General features: G+C 48.8%; 2 protein-coding genes across 2 annotated transcripts; both read left to right on the forward strand.

Annotated features, from left to right (window-relative positions):
• Window positions 1–753: 753 nt before the first annotated feature.
• LOC138215039 (class I histocompatibility antigen, F10 alpha chain-like) lies at window positions 754–4,123 on the forward strand. Its single transcript, XM_069176982.1, has 2 exons — window positions 754–890; window positions 1,890–4,123. Exons 1-2 carry the CDS (start codon window positions 833–835, stop codon window positions 2,921–2,923), a joined length of 1,092 nt encoding a protein of 363 aa, XP_069033083.1. The 5' UTR covers window positions 754–832; the 3' UTR covers window positions 2,924–4,123.
• Window positions 4,124–12,612: 8,489 nt separating this feature from the next.
• On the forward strand, window positions 12,613–14,804 carry LOC138214509 (major histocompatibility complex class I-related gene protein-like). Its single transcript, XM_069176191.1, has one exon. It carries the CDS (start codon window positions 12,626–12,628, stop codon window positions 13,547–13,549), a length of 924 nt encoding a protein of 307 aa, XP_069032292.1. The 5' UTR covers window positions 12,613–12,625; the 3' UTR covers window positions 13,550–14,804.
• The last annotated feature ends 5,790 nt before the right edge of the window (window positions 14,805–20,594 follow it).

Consider the following 20,594-nt stretch of genomic DNA (forward strand, 5'->3'; position numbering starts at 1 on the left):
CCAAAATTGCCACAGACATTCTTTGGATAGTAGATATACGTGTTTTCAAGGAGGTCTGCAGTGATATTAAATATCTTCCTGTAATGTGTTGTGAATGCAAAACTTTTTCAATTTCTCCAAACGTTTCAACTTCACTAAAAGTTGAATCACCATCAACAGGTGGAATCTGAACCATTAATAACAACCTTGGTGAAGTAGAATCTTTTATCTGTTAAGTTAACCAGACTGTTGGCTGAGTCTTTGGAAGCTCTGAGTGAACTCCGTGGTACACTTTCTCCTGCCACGACTCATTCTCCGGCACCGAAGATAGTCCTGCGGTCTACGACGCCGACTGCCAGCTGGAAACGAAGTCGTGAAGACACGAGTTCGAGCCCGTATACACACATATAGACACACACACACTCATACACACTCATACACAACCCGCCCCCCCCCCACGCATACAGACACAAACACATGAAAATACAAAAATACACACACACACACACAGTTCACTCAGACACAGAAAGTGAGGAACAGTTTGTAACTTCTGTAAATCAGAGCATCAGCGCCCCCTGTAGGCTGAACAGTAAATTACAGGTGATAAGGTGACTCACCTGTGACACCTTTCTTTCTCTGGCTGTTCAGAATTCTTTTAATCTGCCCGGAGACAGCTGACTGAAGGATGCTGATTGGTTCAAAGTATTTACTAGCGACTGTAAAAGAGTTGAGAAGCAGAAACAGACGGAACGAATACAGATTCAGATTAATCGATATTTTCTAATACAGATCGATCAGATTCAGATTAATCGATATTTTCTAATACAGATCGATCAGATTCAGATTAATCGATATGTTGGTCTTCCAGCTGATGTTTGTGTCTCTGTTCCTCCTCCAGACGACGAGTTCAGGTACTGAAATTCTGCTGTAAACAAGTTTCTGTGCTTCAGTGTTTTTACGAAGGCTCACCGGTCTGTTCATGTCTGATCTTTATCAATTATTTTGATGATTCATCATTTTAATGACTTATTGTTTTGTTTCTAAGAGGTCATAACATTGAGATGTGTCATCATGTCCTACAGACTTTGATGTTTTTAGAACTTTTACGTTTTAAAGCTGCTGCTGAAGTAATGCAAAGGAACTAGAGGAACACTGTCCCCTACAGGCAGAGACAGGAACTACAGGAACACTGTCCTCTACAGGCAGAGACAGGAACTACAGGAACACTGTCCTCTACAGGCAGAGACAGGAACTACAGGAACACTGTCCTCTACAGGCAGAGACGGGAACTACAGGAACACTGTCCTCTACAGGCAGAGACAGGAACTAGAGGAACACTGTCCTCTACAGGCAGAGACAGGAACTACAGGAACACTGTCCTCTACAGGCAGAGACAGGAACTACAGGAACACTGTCCTCTACAGACAGAGACGGGAACTACAGGAACACTGTCCTCTACAGGTAGAGACGGGAACTAGAGGAACACTGTCCTCTACAGGCAGAGACAGGAACTACAGGAACACTGTCCTCTACAGGCAGAGACGGGAACTAGAGGAACACTGTCCTCTACAGACAGAGACAGGAACTACAGGAACACTGTCCTCTACAGGCAGAGACAGGAACAAGAGGAACACTGTCCTCTACAGACAGAGACAGGAACTACAGGAACACTGTCCTCTACAGGCAGAGACAGGAATTAGAGGAACACTGTCCTCTTCAGGCAGAGACAGGAATTAGAGGAACACTGTCCTCTTCAGGCAGAGACAGGAAGTGGAGGAATACTGTCCTCTACAGGCAGAGACAGGAACTACAGATTATAGTGTCTGACAAACGTATAAATGTAAAAGTAGTTATGTAAACATTATTAAATTGATGTTTCCCATTTACCCATAATGCTTTGTTCCCATCAGTTTCAGGACGACACTCAACGTGGGCGTTGGCTTCGTCCATCTCAGGGTCAACTGTGTTTCCAGAGTTCACTGCTGTCCTGATGCTGGACGACATCCAGGTTGGTTACTATGACTCCACGATGGACCGGGCGATGAGGGTCGGGGGTGGAGGTGAGAAGGAGGCGGAGCTTGATCTGGGCCAGGATGACACGTCTGTGCTGCAGTTTATTATCTCCAGCATGAGGGAGAAACTTAATTGGTCCAAGCAGAAGTTCAACCTGACAGGAGTCGTCGTCCATCAGATGCTGGTGGGCTGTGAGGTTCTGGACGGGCAGCCGGTGTTCAGCATGGTCAGGGACGCCAACAACAGGCAGGAAGTAGAAAGCATCATGTACAACATGACGCACTTCACGGTCGCCGGCAGCAACAGCTGGGAGATGTGGTTGGACATGTCGAAGAGGATGTACGCTCAGACGCTCTTCACCAACTTCTACGTACCGGTCTGTGTACGGTTTCTTCAAACCCTTCTGGACCGTGAGAAGAACCTCGTGATGCGCCGGGTTCGACCTCGAGTCCGCGTCCTAACGAAGCAGGTGGTGGGCGGAGCTCGAGTCACCTGCCTGGCCACAGACTTTTACCCTCGCCACATCAACCTGACGCTGCTGCGGGACGGCCGGCCCGTGGACGAGGACGAACTGACCGGCGGCTCGGTGCTACCCAACGGCAACGGCCTCTACCAGGTGAGGAAGACGCTGACGGTTGACGACGAGGAGCTGCGGAGGAAACACAGCTACACCTGTGCAGCGTCTCACCTGAGCCTCGACAACCGAATGGAGGTGAGCTGGAGGGCCGAGTTCTCGCGCTCACACAGAGTTCCCGTCGTCTCCGTTCCCGTCGCCGTTCTGCTGCTGGTGCTGCTGGTGGTGGTGGTGCTGTGGTGGAGGAGGAGGAGGGCAAGGTCGGACGGCATCGCCATGGAAACACAGGAGGAGGAGGCCGAAGACCAGGACCGAGCTGCAGCAGCAGACCCGGCGACGCGTGAGAGCCCGGAGTAACAACCAGGAACACCTGCAGCACCTCCCTCTGAACTGTCTTCTGGAAATACTGGACTCATGCTACAAAACTTACATGTTACACATTCCCTCAATCTTTTTCATGATATTCTGCCCGCTAGAAGGCAAAAGATGTAAAAACTCTGTAATCTGGTGTTGAGAAATGTTTGTTTTAGCCGTTGAAGTGAAACACGACCACCTCACCTGTTACAGTTTACCTGTTGAATGTTTAAAAACGGGGAATTTACCATCTTATTTTGACTCTATTCCAACCACAGGCTGCATATAAATAGACAAAAACTTCCTGGTCGGAAAAATGAGGCCATTGACAAATTTCTTTAAAGTGTGATACCACTGAAGGCCACTAGGGGCTCCAACAAAGACTCCATCAGTCAATCATCACGGTGTCATTAGATAAACTCCTTCTGAAAATAATCCCTCATTCATTAGAAAAGAATATTCAAGAAGACCTGTTTTTGGGGGCGTGTCTGTTTGATTGACAGGCTGTGGTGCAGTCAGGTTACAGCTATCGGTGGGCGGGACGTAGTATCGTCAGGTTTCCAATCAGATCGGTCAGATCCACCGCCGGCTCCTCCCCCAGCTCGTCCAAATATGGTCACTTCCTGCTCCAAATAACGAGATAGCGACGGCCCAAAACACCGAACTCGAAGCTCACAAACCGACGGGTGACGTCGTGGTCGGTTTGAAGCCTCCAGCGGTTTGATTTCACGTTCTCCGTTTGTCTGTTACGATTTTGTCAAGGTCAAAGTTCAAGGTCACTGTGACCTCACGTTACTCTCATCCAGTCTGTCCCGTAAGACAATATTTCAGGAAGGCCTCCAGGATATTTCCTCAAATTTGTCCCAAACGTTCATCGTGCCTCGATATCGAACCGATACCATTTTGGTGGTCAGGGGTTAAAGGTCAAGGTCACTGTGACCTCACATGTTTCCTATTCTTGTCAACACAAAATCTCAGGAGTGCCGTGAGGGATCTTCACTTGGACATATGGATGACATGTATAGATTTTGGTAATCAAAGGTCAAAGGTCAGTTTCAAAATGAACTTTCATAAATTTGCAGCTTTAAAGTTTCAAGCATCAAATTCCTTTTTTGTTTAAACACTGGAAATCTTTTTCTTTGTATTTTTGTCAGTTAAATAAAGTTTCAAGACAGTTTAAAAAAACAAATCACAGCTTCTTTTTTTTAATTTTTTTTATTTTTTTTATTGCATTTAAAAAATGTTCCCAACTTTTCCAGAAATAAGTTTTTAAAATCAGATTTATCTTCAGAAAATGTAGAACCAAACCTGATGACTCACCTGTGACACCTTTCTTTCTCCGGCTGCTCAGAACTTCTCTAATCTGCCCGGAGACAGCTGACTGAAGGATGCTGATTGGTTCAAAGTATTTCCGTAGAGAACGTGAAAGAGTTGAGAAGCAGAAACAGACGGAACGAATACTGTTGTGAATTCTTCATGGACAGAGACAACACGGTTACGACGCTCTTATCTTGAAACTTTATTTTAACGCCGCGAACTGTTTCCGTTTCCGGTTGAGCTAATCGTATATGCTACGCAGGACCGACAGTATGGTCAGATCGAGTCATTGATGATGTCATAGTACTGTAACTTTGGATTTATGTGGTAAAACGGTTCCGTTTATCTGTACTTATGTTCTTAAGTGCATTTGGTGTTAGTAAGTGTTTGTTATGCAATTAGCCGTTCAAATAATAGCCCAACGCTGAGCTCAGTGGATAATCTGGCTAGCGAGCCTGTATTCCTGTGAATGTGTATTAATGCTTAATTAAGGTTAACTATTGCTGATAATTCAGTTCTGTAATTCACTTTCTGTGTTTATTTCAGAAACTCCATCTGTCAATCATTCCACCTGTCAATCATTCCATCTTTCCATCTGTCTCCAAGTTATAATACTGTGTGCTAAACTCAATCCAGTAACGTGTGGAACCATCAGATGTCTGTGTTCTCTGACTGGAACCCTGTAGTGGTCAATACTCATCTGTACACCAGCCTCTTGGGTCGAATCCCCAACAAATGGTCCTTCGAGCCGGATTAATTGACTACCACAGAAGATGGCATCTGAAGATAGATTTACCCAACAGCCTCATTTCGAAGATCAACAGCGTCATGTGAGACATCATCGCGTCCCCAAACATCTTGAGGACTACGTCCTCGCCTACAGTCCACAGCGACCTGCCCTTCCCTCCCACTCTACAGAGGAGCAGAGGATGCAGCCTCTTATATGGACAGACGTCCAGCCTCACACAGCCCGAGCTCCGATGTCCTGCTGAACACCACTTCACTGAAACGACTCATCGAATCCATCTCTAGGAATGAGAAGGAAGAGGACGCTGAAGTGGTTCAACTGACACACAAACTCCAGCAGTATGAAACCAGACGTTGTCGTCAGGAGCTGCTGGAGCACATCACTTCCTTCCTGATGGAAGAACAGATGGATGAGGGTAATGACACCAGGAAGAGCACCACCCCCCATCAACACCCTCATCTCCCTCAACCCCAGATGTCTCTCTTCTCCCCAAGTCGCTCGCTTTCAATGCCAGAGGAGCTGGCAAAGGACACGGAGCCTCAGGCTGGTGGACCTATAACAGGACACACGTCTTGGAGACCAGAGGTCGAGACCGAAGTTAGAGCCTCCACTCCTATAGCAGGAGAACAGAGACTAAATTCTGTTCTTCCAGCCTCATCGGAGCGTTCAGGCTCCTCGTGTTCTGTAATGTCATCAGGCATGATGACACCTCCTCTGGTCCAGCAGTACCCTACCAGGCCAGACCCATTGCAGCCTCATGCCTCAGGGCTGCCTCGCTCCTGTGGTGATACAGGACAAGTACGTGGACAGTTGATTGCTACTGCTCCGGTCCATGAGCCTATAGCGGTCTCTTACAGCTATCCAGCCGCACAGCATTACCACTCACCACAAGTGATGCCTCACGCCTCTTCCAACTATGGTCCAACTCACTATGCTCCAGTGCCTTCATCAACACCAGCACTCGAGCAGACTCTACCTGTCCCCAGAGGTAACTCATCTACAGTTCATCAGATGCAGCTGCCATCAGGTCAGACTGTGACCCCACACAGCCCTGGTCTGCCACACCGCTCTGCATACGGTGTGCCAACACCCAAAATCCCAGACTTCTCCACTGACAGCGAAAAGGAGTTTGCTAATCTGAAGCTGGCTGTAGATAACCTGCTTGAGCCTCATACAGAACTGTCTTAGAAGTACAAATATCACGTGCTACTCGAACATCTTAAGCTGTTATGTGGTGGTGTTTACCAGGACCCAAATGTAGGCTCACAGACTTGGGTATCGGTTCCAAAATACAGTATTTATTTCCATCAATAAAAAGAGACAAACAAACCAAAAGGTGTCACCTACTTGCTTCCAAGTCGGGAGGGCAACTCAACCGACAGATCCAGGGTAGGTAGGTAGGTAGTTACTGTATTAATCCCAGAGGGGAAATTTTTTAGTCTCTCTCTCCCCTTGAACCCAGTAATGTCCTCCATACCGGTCCACACCTCCCTCACGTTGTTCTGCTGGAGTTTTGCCTCCAGCTTCCTCCTGTAGGAGTCCTTGCACTCTCTCATCTTCTCCTTCAGGTGGCGCTGCACTCTCCTGAGCTCGTCCCTGTCCCCAGACCTGAAGGCTGCTTTCTTCTTATTAAGAAGAACCTTCAGGTCACTGGTGATCCACAGCTCATTGTTGGGGAAGCAGTGTCCAGTCTGGGATGGTACGGTGGTGTGTTCACAGAATTTAATGTATTAAATTTAATGTAATTTAACACAGTCCGTCATGCTGTTGATGTCCTCCCCATGTGGTCCACACAGCACATCCCAGTCTGTGGACTCAAAGCAGTCCTGCAGGGCGTCTTTAGCCTCCTGTGTCCACCTCTGGGACCTCAGGGAGACACGGCTGGCAGGGCAGCCAGCAGACCAGCGGACAGGACCGCTGGAAAAAACAGAGTCTATATCCTCTGAGTCGGGAGGGCAACTCCACCGACTGGTGACTCCGACAGGGAGCTCTGCAGGTGGAACTGGAGCCAGACGAACGGGAACGGGAACAGGACGAACGGAGGACGAACGGAGAACAGACGGAGGACAGACGGAGGACGGACGGGTGGCTAACTAGTGAACCGACAACCAGAGGAGTACAGGGGCAGGGTACATATAGAGGTGATCAGGGAGATGCAGCACACCTACAGGTGGTGATCAGGGGTGAGTGGCTGCAGCTGCTGGGACCGGTGAGGGGCGTGGCCACAGGAGGTGAGGAGAGGAGGACACAGAACAAGTAGACAGGGGACTGAGGGGACACAGGAGGAGAGGAGATCGGGGGCAAAATGGAGGAAAACTGGACTCCTGACATTTATTGAGTATCTGCAGGTGCAGGGAAAGCTGAATAGCACAAGTCTCAACCCCTACAACCTACAAGATCTTAATGGATGGCTTCAAGGTAAAGCTCAACAGCAGCGCCTGTCCAGCAGATTGGTGCAGCGCTACCAAACTGGACAACCCCAAGTTAATGGAAGGGAGAAGTTCACGTCGAAAGTCAAAGGTGAAGGTGTCTCTGTATATCACAGTACAGGGCCTCCTCCGCAGAGCCCCTCCAGCAACCACACACAAGCTAAGAAACCATTCAAAATATAATGCCTCTTCTGTGACAGCAAAGAACATTACATCAGTCGCTGTTGCAGTATCACAGAGTAGGCAGCAGTTGATCTGGACAAGTGGATAACAGAGGGAAGGCGCTGTTGGAAATGTGCGCGTACTCATCGTGCAACCTCAAGAAACCATGCAGCGACTGCAGTGGTATTCACCTCCAAGTCCTTCACGGCGTAGTACAGCATCAATCCATCAACTCACAGTCAGGGACCACAGAAAGCAGAGTCTACCTGACACCCAGCATTACATCGAGCAAAGTACTGCTGAAAGTGGTCCCCGTCCTGCTGCACAGCAAGTTAAAGTCTATGGAGACCTTTGCTATCCTGGATGAGGGCGCACAGAGGACTATCATCCCGCCACAGGCCGTCCAACAGCTCCAGTTGATCGGTGAGTCCGAGACTCTTGCCCTATGCAGTGCGGACAGACCTTACACAGCTACAAGGGTCAAAGGTCAACTTTCAAATCTCCCCCATAGATAACCCACAGAAGCGCTACAAAGTGCAGGGAGCATTTACAGCTGCAGGTCTAGACCTGGTAGAGCAGACCTATCCAGTGCAAACACTCCAAAGATGACACACTCACCTCGTGGAATCCCACTGAAGACTTTCTTTAATGCCAATCCAGCGGTGTTGCTCAGATCATCTCACGTACATCTGATTACTGCCACTAAGCCGGTACGTAGAAGAGCTAACAGGACCTGTTGCCATCCACACTGCCCTCGGATGGGCCTTGCAAGGTGCTGAAAGGTGTGGATCCCAGCCAACTGCAGTGCAGCAATGTCTTTTCACCACAGTTGTTCCTCCTAATGACCTCCTGTACTGAAATGTGGAGAAGTTATGGCAACTCGACGTTCTGCCATTTCGTAACGGGAAAATAGTAGTTCGTTCCCGTGAGGACCAAGAAGCCATGAACCTCTTAGAGACAAAGACGGAGAGGTTCAACACTGAAGGAGTTCAATGCTATGCAACCCCCCTCCTGAGGAGGAGAGGAGTCCCTAAACTGAACAGCTCGACTCATTCAGTCATAGTTCATCTGTGAGCCAGAGAAACGGCTCAAGAAGGATCCGGGGAAGGCAGCTATCTATTCGGAGAAGATTGGCAAGCTTATCCGGGCCGGTTACGTCAAGAAGCTTCTGCCTAATGAAGTGAACCAGTCTGAGGAGGCATGGTATCTCCCCCATCACCTTGTGTGCCACAACAAGAAGCCACATCTGGTCTTCAACTGCTCCTACAGTTATCAGGGTGCCTCAATGAACGACCAACTGCTACCTGGACCCTTGTTGGGGCCGTCGCTGCTCGGCGTCCTATGATTCAGACAGCATCAGGTTGCTGTGAGTCATCCACGCAATGTTTCATCAAGTTCGTCTTCTGCCTGAGGACCGACCACTCCTCCGGTTCATCTGGAGAGATCTGCACTGTGAAGACCCACCAGATGTGTATGAATCAATGAGCAGCCGGTGCTGTGCCATCTTCGCTTTACAACAACACGCTCGTAACCATGGAGAAAGCTATCCTGATGCTCTGCAGCATAGTTTTTACGTGGACAACTGCCTTGAGCGCCTCCCCAGCATGCCTGCCGCCACGCACAGAGTCAATCAATTGCGTACCTTACTAGCAGAGGGAGGGTTCGACCTCAGACAGTAGGCCAGTAATCAACCTACCGTGGTAGCGCATCTCCCCACTGAGACCAGGTCTTCTGCTACGGAGCAATGGCTGAGTCAGAACCGGACCGATCCGCTGGAGCCCGCCTTGGGCCTTAAGTGGAACTGTGCCACTGATACTCTTAGCTATCAGTCCCGTCTCATTGAGCATGCAGCGCTGACTATGGGGACATCATACCAGGTACTGGCTAGCCAATATGATCCTTTGGGGTTCATCGTGCCTTTCACCGGGCGTGCCAAAGTACTCATCCAGCAGCTCTGGTCCAAACAGAGATGATGGGAGGATCCTGACCTGCCTACAGCCCTCCGCCAAGCCTGGGAAACATGGGAGAATGAGCTGCAACACCTCAGTCAAGTATCCATTCCCCGCCGTTACTCACCAGTCTCCGTGGAAGATATGTATGAACTCCACGTCTTTTGCGACGCGTCCGAGCGAGCAGATGGGGCAGTGGTCTACCTCACAGTACATGTAGGAGGCAACATTCACACTTCCTTTGTGATGGCTAGGTCAAGAGTAGCTCCCAAGAGGCAGCAGACCGTGCCACGTTTGGAGCTCTGCGCTGCGTTAGCTGGAGCTCAACTGGCCAAGCTCGTAGAGACCGAGATGACGCTCACTATCCGACAGACAACCCTTTGGTCTGACTCCACCGCAGTTTTAGAGCGGCTCCAATCGGACTCCTGTAGGTATGAGGTGTTTGTCGGAACCCGTGTATCTGAGATACAGGAGCTCACTGATCGACAGGCCTGGAGGTACGTGGACACCCGGAGCAACCCAGCCGACGACATAACCAGGGGTAAGACCGTCTTGGAGCTGGCAGAGCCCGGTCGTTGGAGTCAAGGGCCTCCATTCTTAAAGCAGAGTGCTGAGCACTGGCCAAAGAAGCCTGAGCATGCTACAGCAGTGAGCTCAGCTGAACTAAAGGGTATCACGTTCTGCTGCCTCACAACAGTGGAACCTAAGGACCATCTCCCTGATGCTTCTCAGTTCAGTGTATGGAAGGAGCTGGTAGAGGCCACTCGTCAAGCAAGCCAGGGTGTTCAAGGGGCGGCCGAGGGTCCGAAATATCACCAAACTACTAACCTCCAGGATGCGGAGATCCTTCTGCTGAGGAGGTGTCAAGCCCATAGCTTCCCAGAGGAGGTCACCGCTCTCAAAGCACAGAAACCGGTGCCAAACCACAGCCGCTTGGTCAGCCTCGCCCCAGAATGGGACCCCTCAACCTGCTTAGTCCGGGTAGGAGGGGGGCTACGAAGGCTGCAGAATACAAACAGAGGAGAGATCCATCCGATTGTGCTCGATCCAAAGCACCCAGCAACGAAGCTGCTCATCAAACACATGGACGAACGTCTGCTCCATCCGGGTACGGAGCGGGTGTTTGCAGAACTGCGAAGGCAGTATTGGATCTTGCGAGGACGACAAGCTGTCAGACACCACCAGCTCAAGTGTCCATCCTGCCAACGCTGGCGAGCTCAGCCCAAAGTCCTGCAGATGGCGGACCTGCCACCACAGCGCCTCCAGCTCCTCTGTCCACCTTGTCCACCACTGCAGACAGAAAGCTGGGCAAAGGTTAGCACACACACACACACACACACACACAAACACACACACACACACACATACACACACACACACACACACACACACACACACACACAGACAGACAAGCACACACTCTCACACACACACACACACACACACATACACACACACACACACACACACACACACACACACACACACACACAGGCAGTTCACTCAGACACAGAAAGTGAGGAACAGTTTGTAACTTCTGTAAATCAGAGCATCAGCGCCCCCTGTAGGCTGAACAGTAAATTACAGGTGATCAGGTGACTCACCTGTGACACCTTTCTTTCTCTGGCTGTTCAGAACTCTTTTAATCTGCCTGGAAACAGCTGACTGAAGGATGCTGATTGGTTCAAAGTATTTACGTAGAGAAAGTGAAAGAGTTGAGAAGCAGAAACAGACGGAACGAATACAGATTCAGATTAATCAATATTTTCTAATACAGATCGATCAGATTCAGATTAATCGATATGTTTTAATACAGATCGATCAGATTCAGATTAATCGATATGTTGGTCTTCCAGCTGATGTTTGTGTCTCTGTTCCTCCTCCAGACGACGAGTTCAGGTACTGAAATTCTGCTGTAAACAAGTTTCTGTGCTTCAGTGTTTTTACGAAGGCTCACCGGTCTGTTCATGTCTGATCTTTATCAATTATTTTGATGATTCATCATTTTAATGACTTATTGTTTTGTTTCTAAGAGGTCATAACATTGAGATGTGTCATCATGTCCTACAGACTTTGATGTTTTTAGAACTTTTACGTTTTAAAGCTGCTGCTGAAGTAATGCAAAGGAACTAGAGGAACACTGTCCTCTACAGGCAGAGACAGGAACTACAGGAACACTGTCCTCTACAGGCAGAGACAGGAACTACAGGAACACTGTCCTCTACAGGCAGAGACAGGAACTACAGGAACACTGTCCTCTACAGGCAGAGACAGGAACTACAGGAACACTGTCCTCTACAGGCAGAGACAGGAACTACAGAAACACTGTCCTCTACAGACAGAGACAGGAACTACAGGAACACTGTCCTCTACAGGCAGAGACAGGAACTACAGGAACACTGTCCTCTACAGGCAGAGACAGGAACTACAGGAACACTGTCCTCTACAGGCAGAGACAGGAACTACAGAAACACTGTCCTCTACAGGCAGAGACAGGAACTACAGGAACACTGTCCTCTACAGGCAGAGACAGGAACTACAGGAACACTGTCCTCTACAGGCAGAGACAGGAACTACAGGAACACTGTCCTCTACAGGCAGAGACAGGAACTACAGGAATACTGTCCTCTACTGGCAGAGACAGGAACTACAGGAATACTGTCCTCTACAGGCAGACACAGGAACTACAGGAACACTGTCCTCTACAGGCAGAGACAGGAACTACTGGAACACTGTCCTCTACAGGCAGAGACAGGAACTACAGGAACACTGTCCTCTACAGGCAGACACAGGAACTACAGGAACACTGTCCTCTACAGACAGAGACAGGAATTACAGGAACACTGTCCTCTACAGGCAGAGACAGGAACTACAGGAACACTGTCCTCTACAGACAGAGACAGGAATTACAGGAACACTGTCCTCTACAGGCAGACACAGGAACTAGAGGAACACTGTCCTCTACAGGCAGAGACAGGAACTACAGAATATAGTGTCTGACAAATGTATAAATGTAAAAGTAGTTCTATAAATATTATTAAATTGATATTTCCCTCTTACCCATAATGCTTTGTTCCCATCAGGTTCAGGACGACACTCAATGTGGATGTTTGCTTCGTCCATCTCAGGGTCAACTGTGTTTCCAGAGTTCACTGCTGTCCTGATGCTGGACGACATCCAGGTTGGTTACTATGACTCCACGATGGACCAGGCGATTAGGGTCGGGGGTGGAGGTGAGAAGGGGGCGGAGCTTGATCTGGGCCAGGACGGCACGTCTTTGCTGCAGGAGATGATCTTCAACATGAGGGAGAGACTTAATTGGGCCAAAGACAACTTCAACCTGACAGGAGTCGTCGTCTATCAGAGGCTGACGGGCTGTGAGGTTCTGGACGGGCAGCCGGTGTTCTTCATGTTGAGGGGCGCCAACAACAGGCAGGAAGTAGAAAGCATCATGTACAACATGACGCACTTCACGTACGACGGCAGCAACAACTGGAAGATCTGGTGGGACGTGTGGAAGAGTACGTACTTCCAGACGCTCTTCTCCAACTTCTACGTACCGGTCTGCGTCCGGTTTCTTCAAAACCTTCTGGACCGTGAGAAGAACCTCGTGATGCGTCGGGTTCGACCTCGAGTCCGCGTCCTAACGAAGCAGGTGGTGGGCGGAGCTCGAGTCACCTGCCTGGCCACAGACTTTTACCCTCGCCACATCAACCTGACGCTGCTGCGGGACGGCCGGCCCGTGGACGAGGACGAACTGACCGGCGGCTCGGTGCTACCCAACGGCAACGGCCTCTACCAGGTGAGGAAGACGCTGACGGTTGACGACGAGGAGCTGCGGAGGAAACACAGCTACACCTGTGCAGCGTCTCACCTGAGCCTCGACAACCGAATGGAGGTGAGCTGGAGGGCCGAGTTCTCGCGCTCGCACAGAGTTCCCGTCGTCTCCGTTCCTGTCGCCGTTCTGCTGCTGGTGCTGCTGGTGGTGGTGGTGCTGTGGTGGAGGAGGAGGAGGGAAAGGTAGGATGGCGTCGCCATGGAAACACAGGAGGAGGAGGCCGAAGACCAGGACCGAGCTGCAGCAGCAGACCCGGCGACGCGTGAGAGCCCGGAGTAACAACCAGGAACACCTGCAGCACCTCCCTCTGAACTGTCTTCTGGAAATACTGGACTCATGCTACAAAACTTACACGTTACACATTCCCTCAATCTTTTTCATGATATTCTGCCCGCTAGAAGGCAAAAGATGTAAAAACTCTGCAATCTGGTGTTGAGAAATGTTTGTTTTAGCTGTTGAAGTGAAACAAGACCACCTCACCTGTTACAGTTTACCTGTTGAATGTTTAAAAACGGGGAACTTACCATCTTATTTTGACTCTATTCCAACCACAGGCTGCATATAAATAGACAAAAACTTCCTGGTCGGAAAAATGAGGTCATTGAGAAATTTCTTTAAAGTGTGATACCACTGAAGGCCACTAGGGGCTCCAACAAAGACTCCATCAGTCAATCATCACGGTGTCATTAGATAAACTCCTTCTGGAAATAATCCTTCATTCATTAGAAAAGAAGATTCAAAAAGACCTGTTTTTGGGGGCGTGTCTGTTTGATTGACAGGCCTGTGGTGCAGTCAGGTTACAGCTATCGGTGGGCGGGACGTAGTATCGTCAGGTTTCCAATCAGATTGGTCAGATCCACCGCCGGCTCCTCCCCCAGCTCGTCCAAATATGGTCACTTCCTGCTCCAAATAACGAGATAGCGACGGCTCAAAACACCGAACTCGAAGCTCACAAACCGACGGGTGACGTCACGGTCGGTTTGAAGCCTCCAGCGGTTTGATTTCACGTTCTCCGTTTGTCTGTTACGATTTTGTCAAGGTCAAAGTTCAAGGTCACTGTGACCTCACGTTACTCTCATCCAGTCTGTCCCGTAAGACAATATTTCAGGAAGGCCTCCAGGATGTTTCCTCAAATTTGTCCCAAACGTTCATCGTGCCTCGATATCGAACCGATACCATTTTGGTGGTCAGGGGTTAAAGGTCAAGGTCACTGTGACCTCACATGTTTCCTATTCTTGTCAACACAAAATCTCAGGAATGCCGTGAGGGATCTTCACTTGGACATATGGATGACATGTATAGATTTTGGTAATCAAAGGTCAAAGGTCAGTTTCAACATGAACTTTCATAAATTTGCAGCTTTAAAGTTTCAAGCGTCAAATTCCTTTTTTGTTTAAACACTGGAAATCTTTTCTTTGTATTTTTGTCAGTTAAATAAAGTTTCAAGACAGTTTTAAAAAAACAAATCACAGGTTGTGTTTTCAATTTTTGTTTTCTTTTTTCTTGCATTTAAAATTTTTTTCCCAACTTTTCCAGAAATAAGTTTTTAAAATCAGATTTAACTTCAGAAAATGTAGAACCGACCGTGATGACTCACCTGTGACACCTTTCTTTCTCCGGCTGCTCAGAACTTCTCTAATCTGCCCGGAGACAGCTGACTGCAGGATGCTGATTGGTTCAAAGTATTTCCGTAGAGAACGTGAAAGAGTTGAGAAGCAGAAACAGACGGAACGAATACTGTTGTGAATTCTTCATGGACAGAGACAACACGGTTACGACGCTCTTATCTTGAAACTTTATTTTGACGCCGCGAACTGTTTCCGTTTCCGGTTGCGCTAATCGTATATGCTACGCAGGACCGACAGTATGGTCAGATCGAGTCATTGATGATGTCATAGTACTGTAACTTTGGATTTATGTGGTAAACTGTTCCGTTTATAGCTGTACTTATGTTCTTAAGTGCATTTGGTGTTAGTAAGTGTTTGTTATGCAATTAGCCGTTCAAATAATAGCCCAACGCTGAGCTCAGTGGATAATCTGGCTAGCGAGCCTGTATTCCTGTGAATGTGTATTAATGCTTAATTAAGGTTAACTATTGCTGATAATTCAGTTCTGTAATTCACTTTCTGTGTTTATTTCAGAAACTCCATCTGTCAATCATTCCACCTGTCAATCATTCCATCTTTCCATCTGTCTCCAAGTTATAATACTGTGTGCTAAACTCAATCCAGTAACGTGTGGAACCATCAGATGTCTGTGTTCTCTGACTGGAACCCTGTAGTGGTCAATACTCATCTGTACACCAGCCTCTTGGGTCGAATCCCCAACAAATGGTCCTTCGAGCCGGATTAATTGACTACCACAGAAGATGGCATCTGAAGATACATTTACCCAACAGCCTCATTTCGAAGATCAACAGCGTCATGTGAGACATCATCGCGTCCCCAAACATCTTGAGGACTACGTCCTCGCCTACAGTCCACAGCGACCTGCCCTTCCCTCCCACTCTACAGAGGAGCAGAGGATGCAGCCTCTTATCTGGACAGACGTCCAGCCTCACACAGCCCGAGCTCCGATGTCCTGCTGAACACCACTTCACTGAAACGACTCATCGAATCCATCTCTAGGAATGAGAAGGAAGAGGACGCTGAAGTGGTTCAACTGACACACAAACTCCAGCAGTATGAAACCAGACGTTGTCGTCAGGAGCTGCTGGAGCACATCACTTCCTTCCTGATGGAAGAACAGATGGATGAAGGTAATGACACCAGGAAGAGCACCACCCCCCATCAACACCCTCATCTCCCTCAACCCCAGATGTCTCTCTTCTCCCCAAGTCGCTCGCTTTCAACGCCAGAGGAGCTGGCTAAGGACACGGAGCCTCAGGCTGGTGGACCTATAACAGGACACACGTCTTGGAGACCAGAGGTCGAGACCGAAGTTAGAGCCTCCACTCCTATAGCAGGAGAACAGAGACTAAATTCTGTTCTTCCAGCCTCATCGGAGCGTTCGGGCTCCTCGTGTTCTGTAATGTCATCAGGCATGATGACACCTCCTCTGGTCCAGCAGTACCCTACCAGGCCAGACCCATTGCAGCCTCATGCCTCAGGGCTGCCTCGCTCCTGTGGAGATACAGGACAAGTACGTGGACAGTTGATTGCTCCTGCTCCGGTCCATGAGCCTATAGCGGTCTCTTACAGCTATCCAGCCGCACAGCATTACCACTCACCACAAGTGATGCCTCACGCCTCTTCCAACTATGGTCCAACTCACTATGCTCCAGTGCCTTCATCAACACCAGCACTCGAGCAGACTCTACCTGTCCCCAGAGGTAACTCATCTACAGTTCATCAGATGCAGCTGCCATCAGGTCAGACTGTGACCCCACACAGCCCTGGTCTGCCACACCGCTCTGCATACGATGTGCCAACACCCAAAATCCCAGACTTCTCCACTGACAGCGAAAAGGAGTTTGCTAATCTGAAGCTGGCTGTAGATAACCTGCTTGAGCCTCATACAGAACTGTCTTAGAAGTACAAATATCACGTGCTACTTGAACATGTTAAGCTGTTATGTGGTGGTGTTTACCAGGACCCAAATGCAGGCTCACAGACTCGGGTATCGGTTCCAAAATACAGTCTTTATTGCAATAAACAAAAACAAACAAACAAACAAAAAGGTGGCACCTATCGTGTCCACTTGCTTCCAGTCGGGAGGGCAAATCAACCGACAGATCCAGGGAGACACGGCTGGCAGGGCAGCCGGCAGACCAGCGGACAGGACCGCTGGAAAAAACAGAGTCTATAATCCTCCGATTCGGGAGGGCAACTCCACCGACTGGTGACTCCGACAGGGAGCTCTGCAGGAGGAACAGAAGGAACAGGACGGACGGAGAACAGACGGAGGACGGACGGGTGACTAACACATGAACTGACAACCAGAGTTGTGCAGCGGCAGGGTACATATAGTCCGGGGAGGTGATCAGGGAGATGCAGCACACCTGCAGGTGGTGATCAGGGGTGAGTGGCTGCAGCTGCTGGGACTGGTGAGGGGCGTGGCCACAGGAGGAGAGGAGAGGAGGACACAGAACAAGTAGACGAAGCAACGAAGCTCCTCATCAAACACATGGACGAACGTCTGCTCCATCCAGGTACGGAGCGGGTGTTTGCAGAACTGCGAAGGCAGTATTGGATCTTGCGAGGACGACAAGCTGTCAGACACCACCAGCTCAAGTGTCCATCCTGCCAACGCTGGCGAGCTCAGCCCAAAGTCCTGCAGATGGCGGACCTGCCACCACAGCGCCTCCAGCTCCTCTGTCCACCTTTCTACTCAACAGGTGTCGACTGTTTTGGCCCTTACCTGGTCAAGATAGGCAGGAGGACGGAAAAGCGCTGGGGTGCCATCTTTAAGTGTCTCAAGACCTGCAGCATCCACATTGAACTCCTCAACTCTCTGGATGTAGATGCCTTCCTCCTTGCTCTTCGTCGATTCATCGCGAGGCGCAGCAGACCGAAGGAGATACTATCAGACTGCGGTACCAATTTCCGTGGCGCTGAGCGAGAACTCCGTGAGGCTTTCGCAGCCATGGAACCACAATTGAAGGAACAACTGATGGAATACCGGATCGACTTCAAGTTCAACCCGCCGAGCGCTCCTCACTTCAGTGGAGTATGGGAGAGAGAGGTTCGTTCCATAAAAGCCGGCCTTGAAGCTGCAGTTGGAGGCCAGTCAGTCTCTGAAGACGTCCTCTACACGACCTTAGTGGAGGTCGAAGGGATCCTAAACTCGAAACCACTAGGGTATGTGTCAGCTGATATTGCTGACCCTGACCCCATCACTCCTAACATCCTTCTCATGGGGCGGCGGGATGCATCGCTAACTCAAGTGGCCTATGCCCCCGCAGGCATGGGAAGACGGAGATGGCGCTACTGTCAAACACTTGTGGACCAGTTTTGGATCCAGTTCACACAGAACTATCTGCCCACTCTTTAAACACGGCAGAAGTGGCAGAAGGCCGCTGATAACATCACTGTGGGTTCAGTCGTTCTGATCATTGACCCATCGCTTCCCAGGGCTCGGTGGCCCATTGGGAAGGTTTGTAAGACAGTCCCTAGTCAGGACGGATGTATCAGGACCGCAGAGGTCCTGGTGAACAGTAAAGTCTACACAAGACCAGTTGCTCATCTGATCCAGCTCCCTGAGCTCAAGGATGATGCTAATGATGCATGAAGAATTCCTGTTATTACACATTTGCTGCTCAAATGTGGGGGCGGCTGTTGCCAATTCTTCATGGACAGAGACAACACGGTTACGACGCTCTTATCTTGAAACTTTATTTTGATGCCGCCAACTGTTTCCGCTTCCGGTTGCGCTAATCGTATATGCTACGCAGGACCGACAGTATAGTCAGATCGAGTCATTGATGATGTCATAGTACTGTAACTTTGGATTTATGTGGTAAAACGGTTCCGTTTATAGCTGTACTTATGTTCTTAAGTGCATTTGGTGTTAGTAAGTGTTTGTTATGCAATTAGCCGTTCAAATAATAGCCCAACGCTGAGCTTAGTGGCTAATCTAAAGGGCGCACGGTGGTGCAGTGGTTAGCATTGTCGCTTCACAGCAAAAAGGTTCCGGGTTCGAATCCGGTCCTGGGCCTTTCTGTGCGGAGTTTGCATGTTCTCCCTGTGCTTGCGTGGGTTCTCTCCGGGTTCTCCGGCTTCCTCCCATCATCCAAAAACATGCACCTCAGGTCAGGTTACCTGGCGCCGCGCTAGTGGCAGCCTGTTGCAGCAGCTCCCCCCTGAGAGCCCCCCTGCTGTAGTGAAGACATTTCCCCTCGGGGATTAATAAAGTGAATAAAATCAAAAAAATCAAATCAAATCAAATAATCTGGCTAGCGAGCCTGTATTCCTGTGAATGTGTATTAATGCTTAATTAAAGTTAACTATTGCTGATAATTCAGTTCTGTAATTCACTTTCTGTGTTTATTTCAGAAACTCCATCTGTCAATCATTCCATCTGTCAATCATTCCACCTGTCAATCATTCCATCTTTCCATCTGTCTCCAAGTTATAATACTTTGTGCTAAACTCAATCCAGTAACGTGTGGAACCATCAGATGTCCGTGTTCTCTGACTGGAACCCTGTAGTGGTCAATACTCATCTGTACACCAGTCTCTTGGGTCGAATCCCCAACAAATACAGATCGATCAGATTCAGATTAATCGGACCGGAGGAGGCCTGCGGTCTACGACGCCAACTGCCAGCTGGAAACGACCTCCTGAAGACACGGGTTCGAGCCCCGCCGAGGTAACACAGATGGTTCACGGTTTACCTGCCAAAGTAACACACGAGTTTCACGGAGGGCGAGACCTCCTAAGGCGAGTCCCTGTAAGGGTAAGCCACAGCCACAAACCAAAGGTAAAAAAATAAAGTCCAAAAGAGACTTTTTTTTCATGGTGTACTGGTTGAGTTGCCTCAGTGAGAAGTAACTTGAGACATGTCAGTTCAGAAAAAGGTCATACTCCAAAAAGTCATAAAAAAGTCATACTATAACATGTCATCAGAAATATGATCAAAAAGTCATATTTTGCACGACATGCTATAAGTATGACTTCCGTTCAAGTTATGGAAGCCAGCATAGTGGTGAACCTGTCAGCGTTGTCGTCTCTCTGTCTGAAGATATCGGGTTCAATTCCCGCCTGGAACATTACGTGGAATTTGCACGTTCCTGCAAAACTAATAACCTAAAAGTAAAGTTTCTCATCCATAATATGGATTACTAACTTCTGCATGTAGTCCATAATGTAAAACATTATATTCAAGAAAGAACATGCAATAAGCTGTTTCATTCTTTTGCTTTCACTTTGTGGTTTTATTAGAGTCCGAGCACCGAGAATCGGTGTGAAAGCCCTGTTATATTTGTATTTTGTAAAAATGTTCTTGGACGTTCTTATTCTTGCGTAAAGTGATTTTCCTTTTTGGAGGTTTTATCATATTCAAAAACTCATGAAAGTGGAAACACATTTGTCTCCCGGTGAAAAATGTCGTATTCTCGTGGAGTCGCAAGTGGGCGTGGCCAAATGGCTCGAGAGCGCCTCCTACAGAGATGCCCCGGCGGCCACATTTACCTAAATTCACCAAATCCGGTGGACACGTGTATCACACCTGGACGCACAAAAAAGTTACATTGCACCGTTACGTCAACTCGACAGGAAGTCCACCATTTTGA

The sequence above is a fragment of the Embiotoca jacksoni genome, unplaced genomic scaffold (genome assembly GCF_022577435.1).
Source record: "Embiotoca jacksoni isolate LCO1_2020_lvr unplaced genomic scaffold, fEmbJac1.0.p SCAF_106, whole genome shotgun sequence".
Classification (NCBI taxonomy): domain Eukaryota; kingdom Metazoa; phylum Chordata; class Actinopteri; family Embiotocidae; genus Embiotoca; species Embiotoca jacksoni.

Excerpts from the sequence above, each read along its gene's own strand:
- LOC138214509 (XM_069176191.1), top strand. The coding sequence starts at position 12,626 with ATGTGGATGTTTGCTTCGTCCATCTCAGGGTCAACTGTGTTTCCAGAG.
- LOC138215039 (XM_069176982.1), top strand. The coding sequence starts at position 833 with ATGTTGGTCTTCCAGCTGATGTTTGTGTCTCTGTTCCTCCTCCAGACG. Across the intron at positions 891-1,889 it reads CCTCCAGACGACGAGTTCAG|TTTCAGGACGACACTCAACG; the intron begins GTACTGAAATTC and ends TGTTCCCATCAG.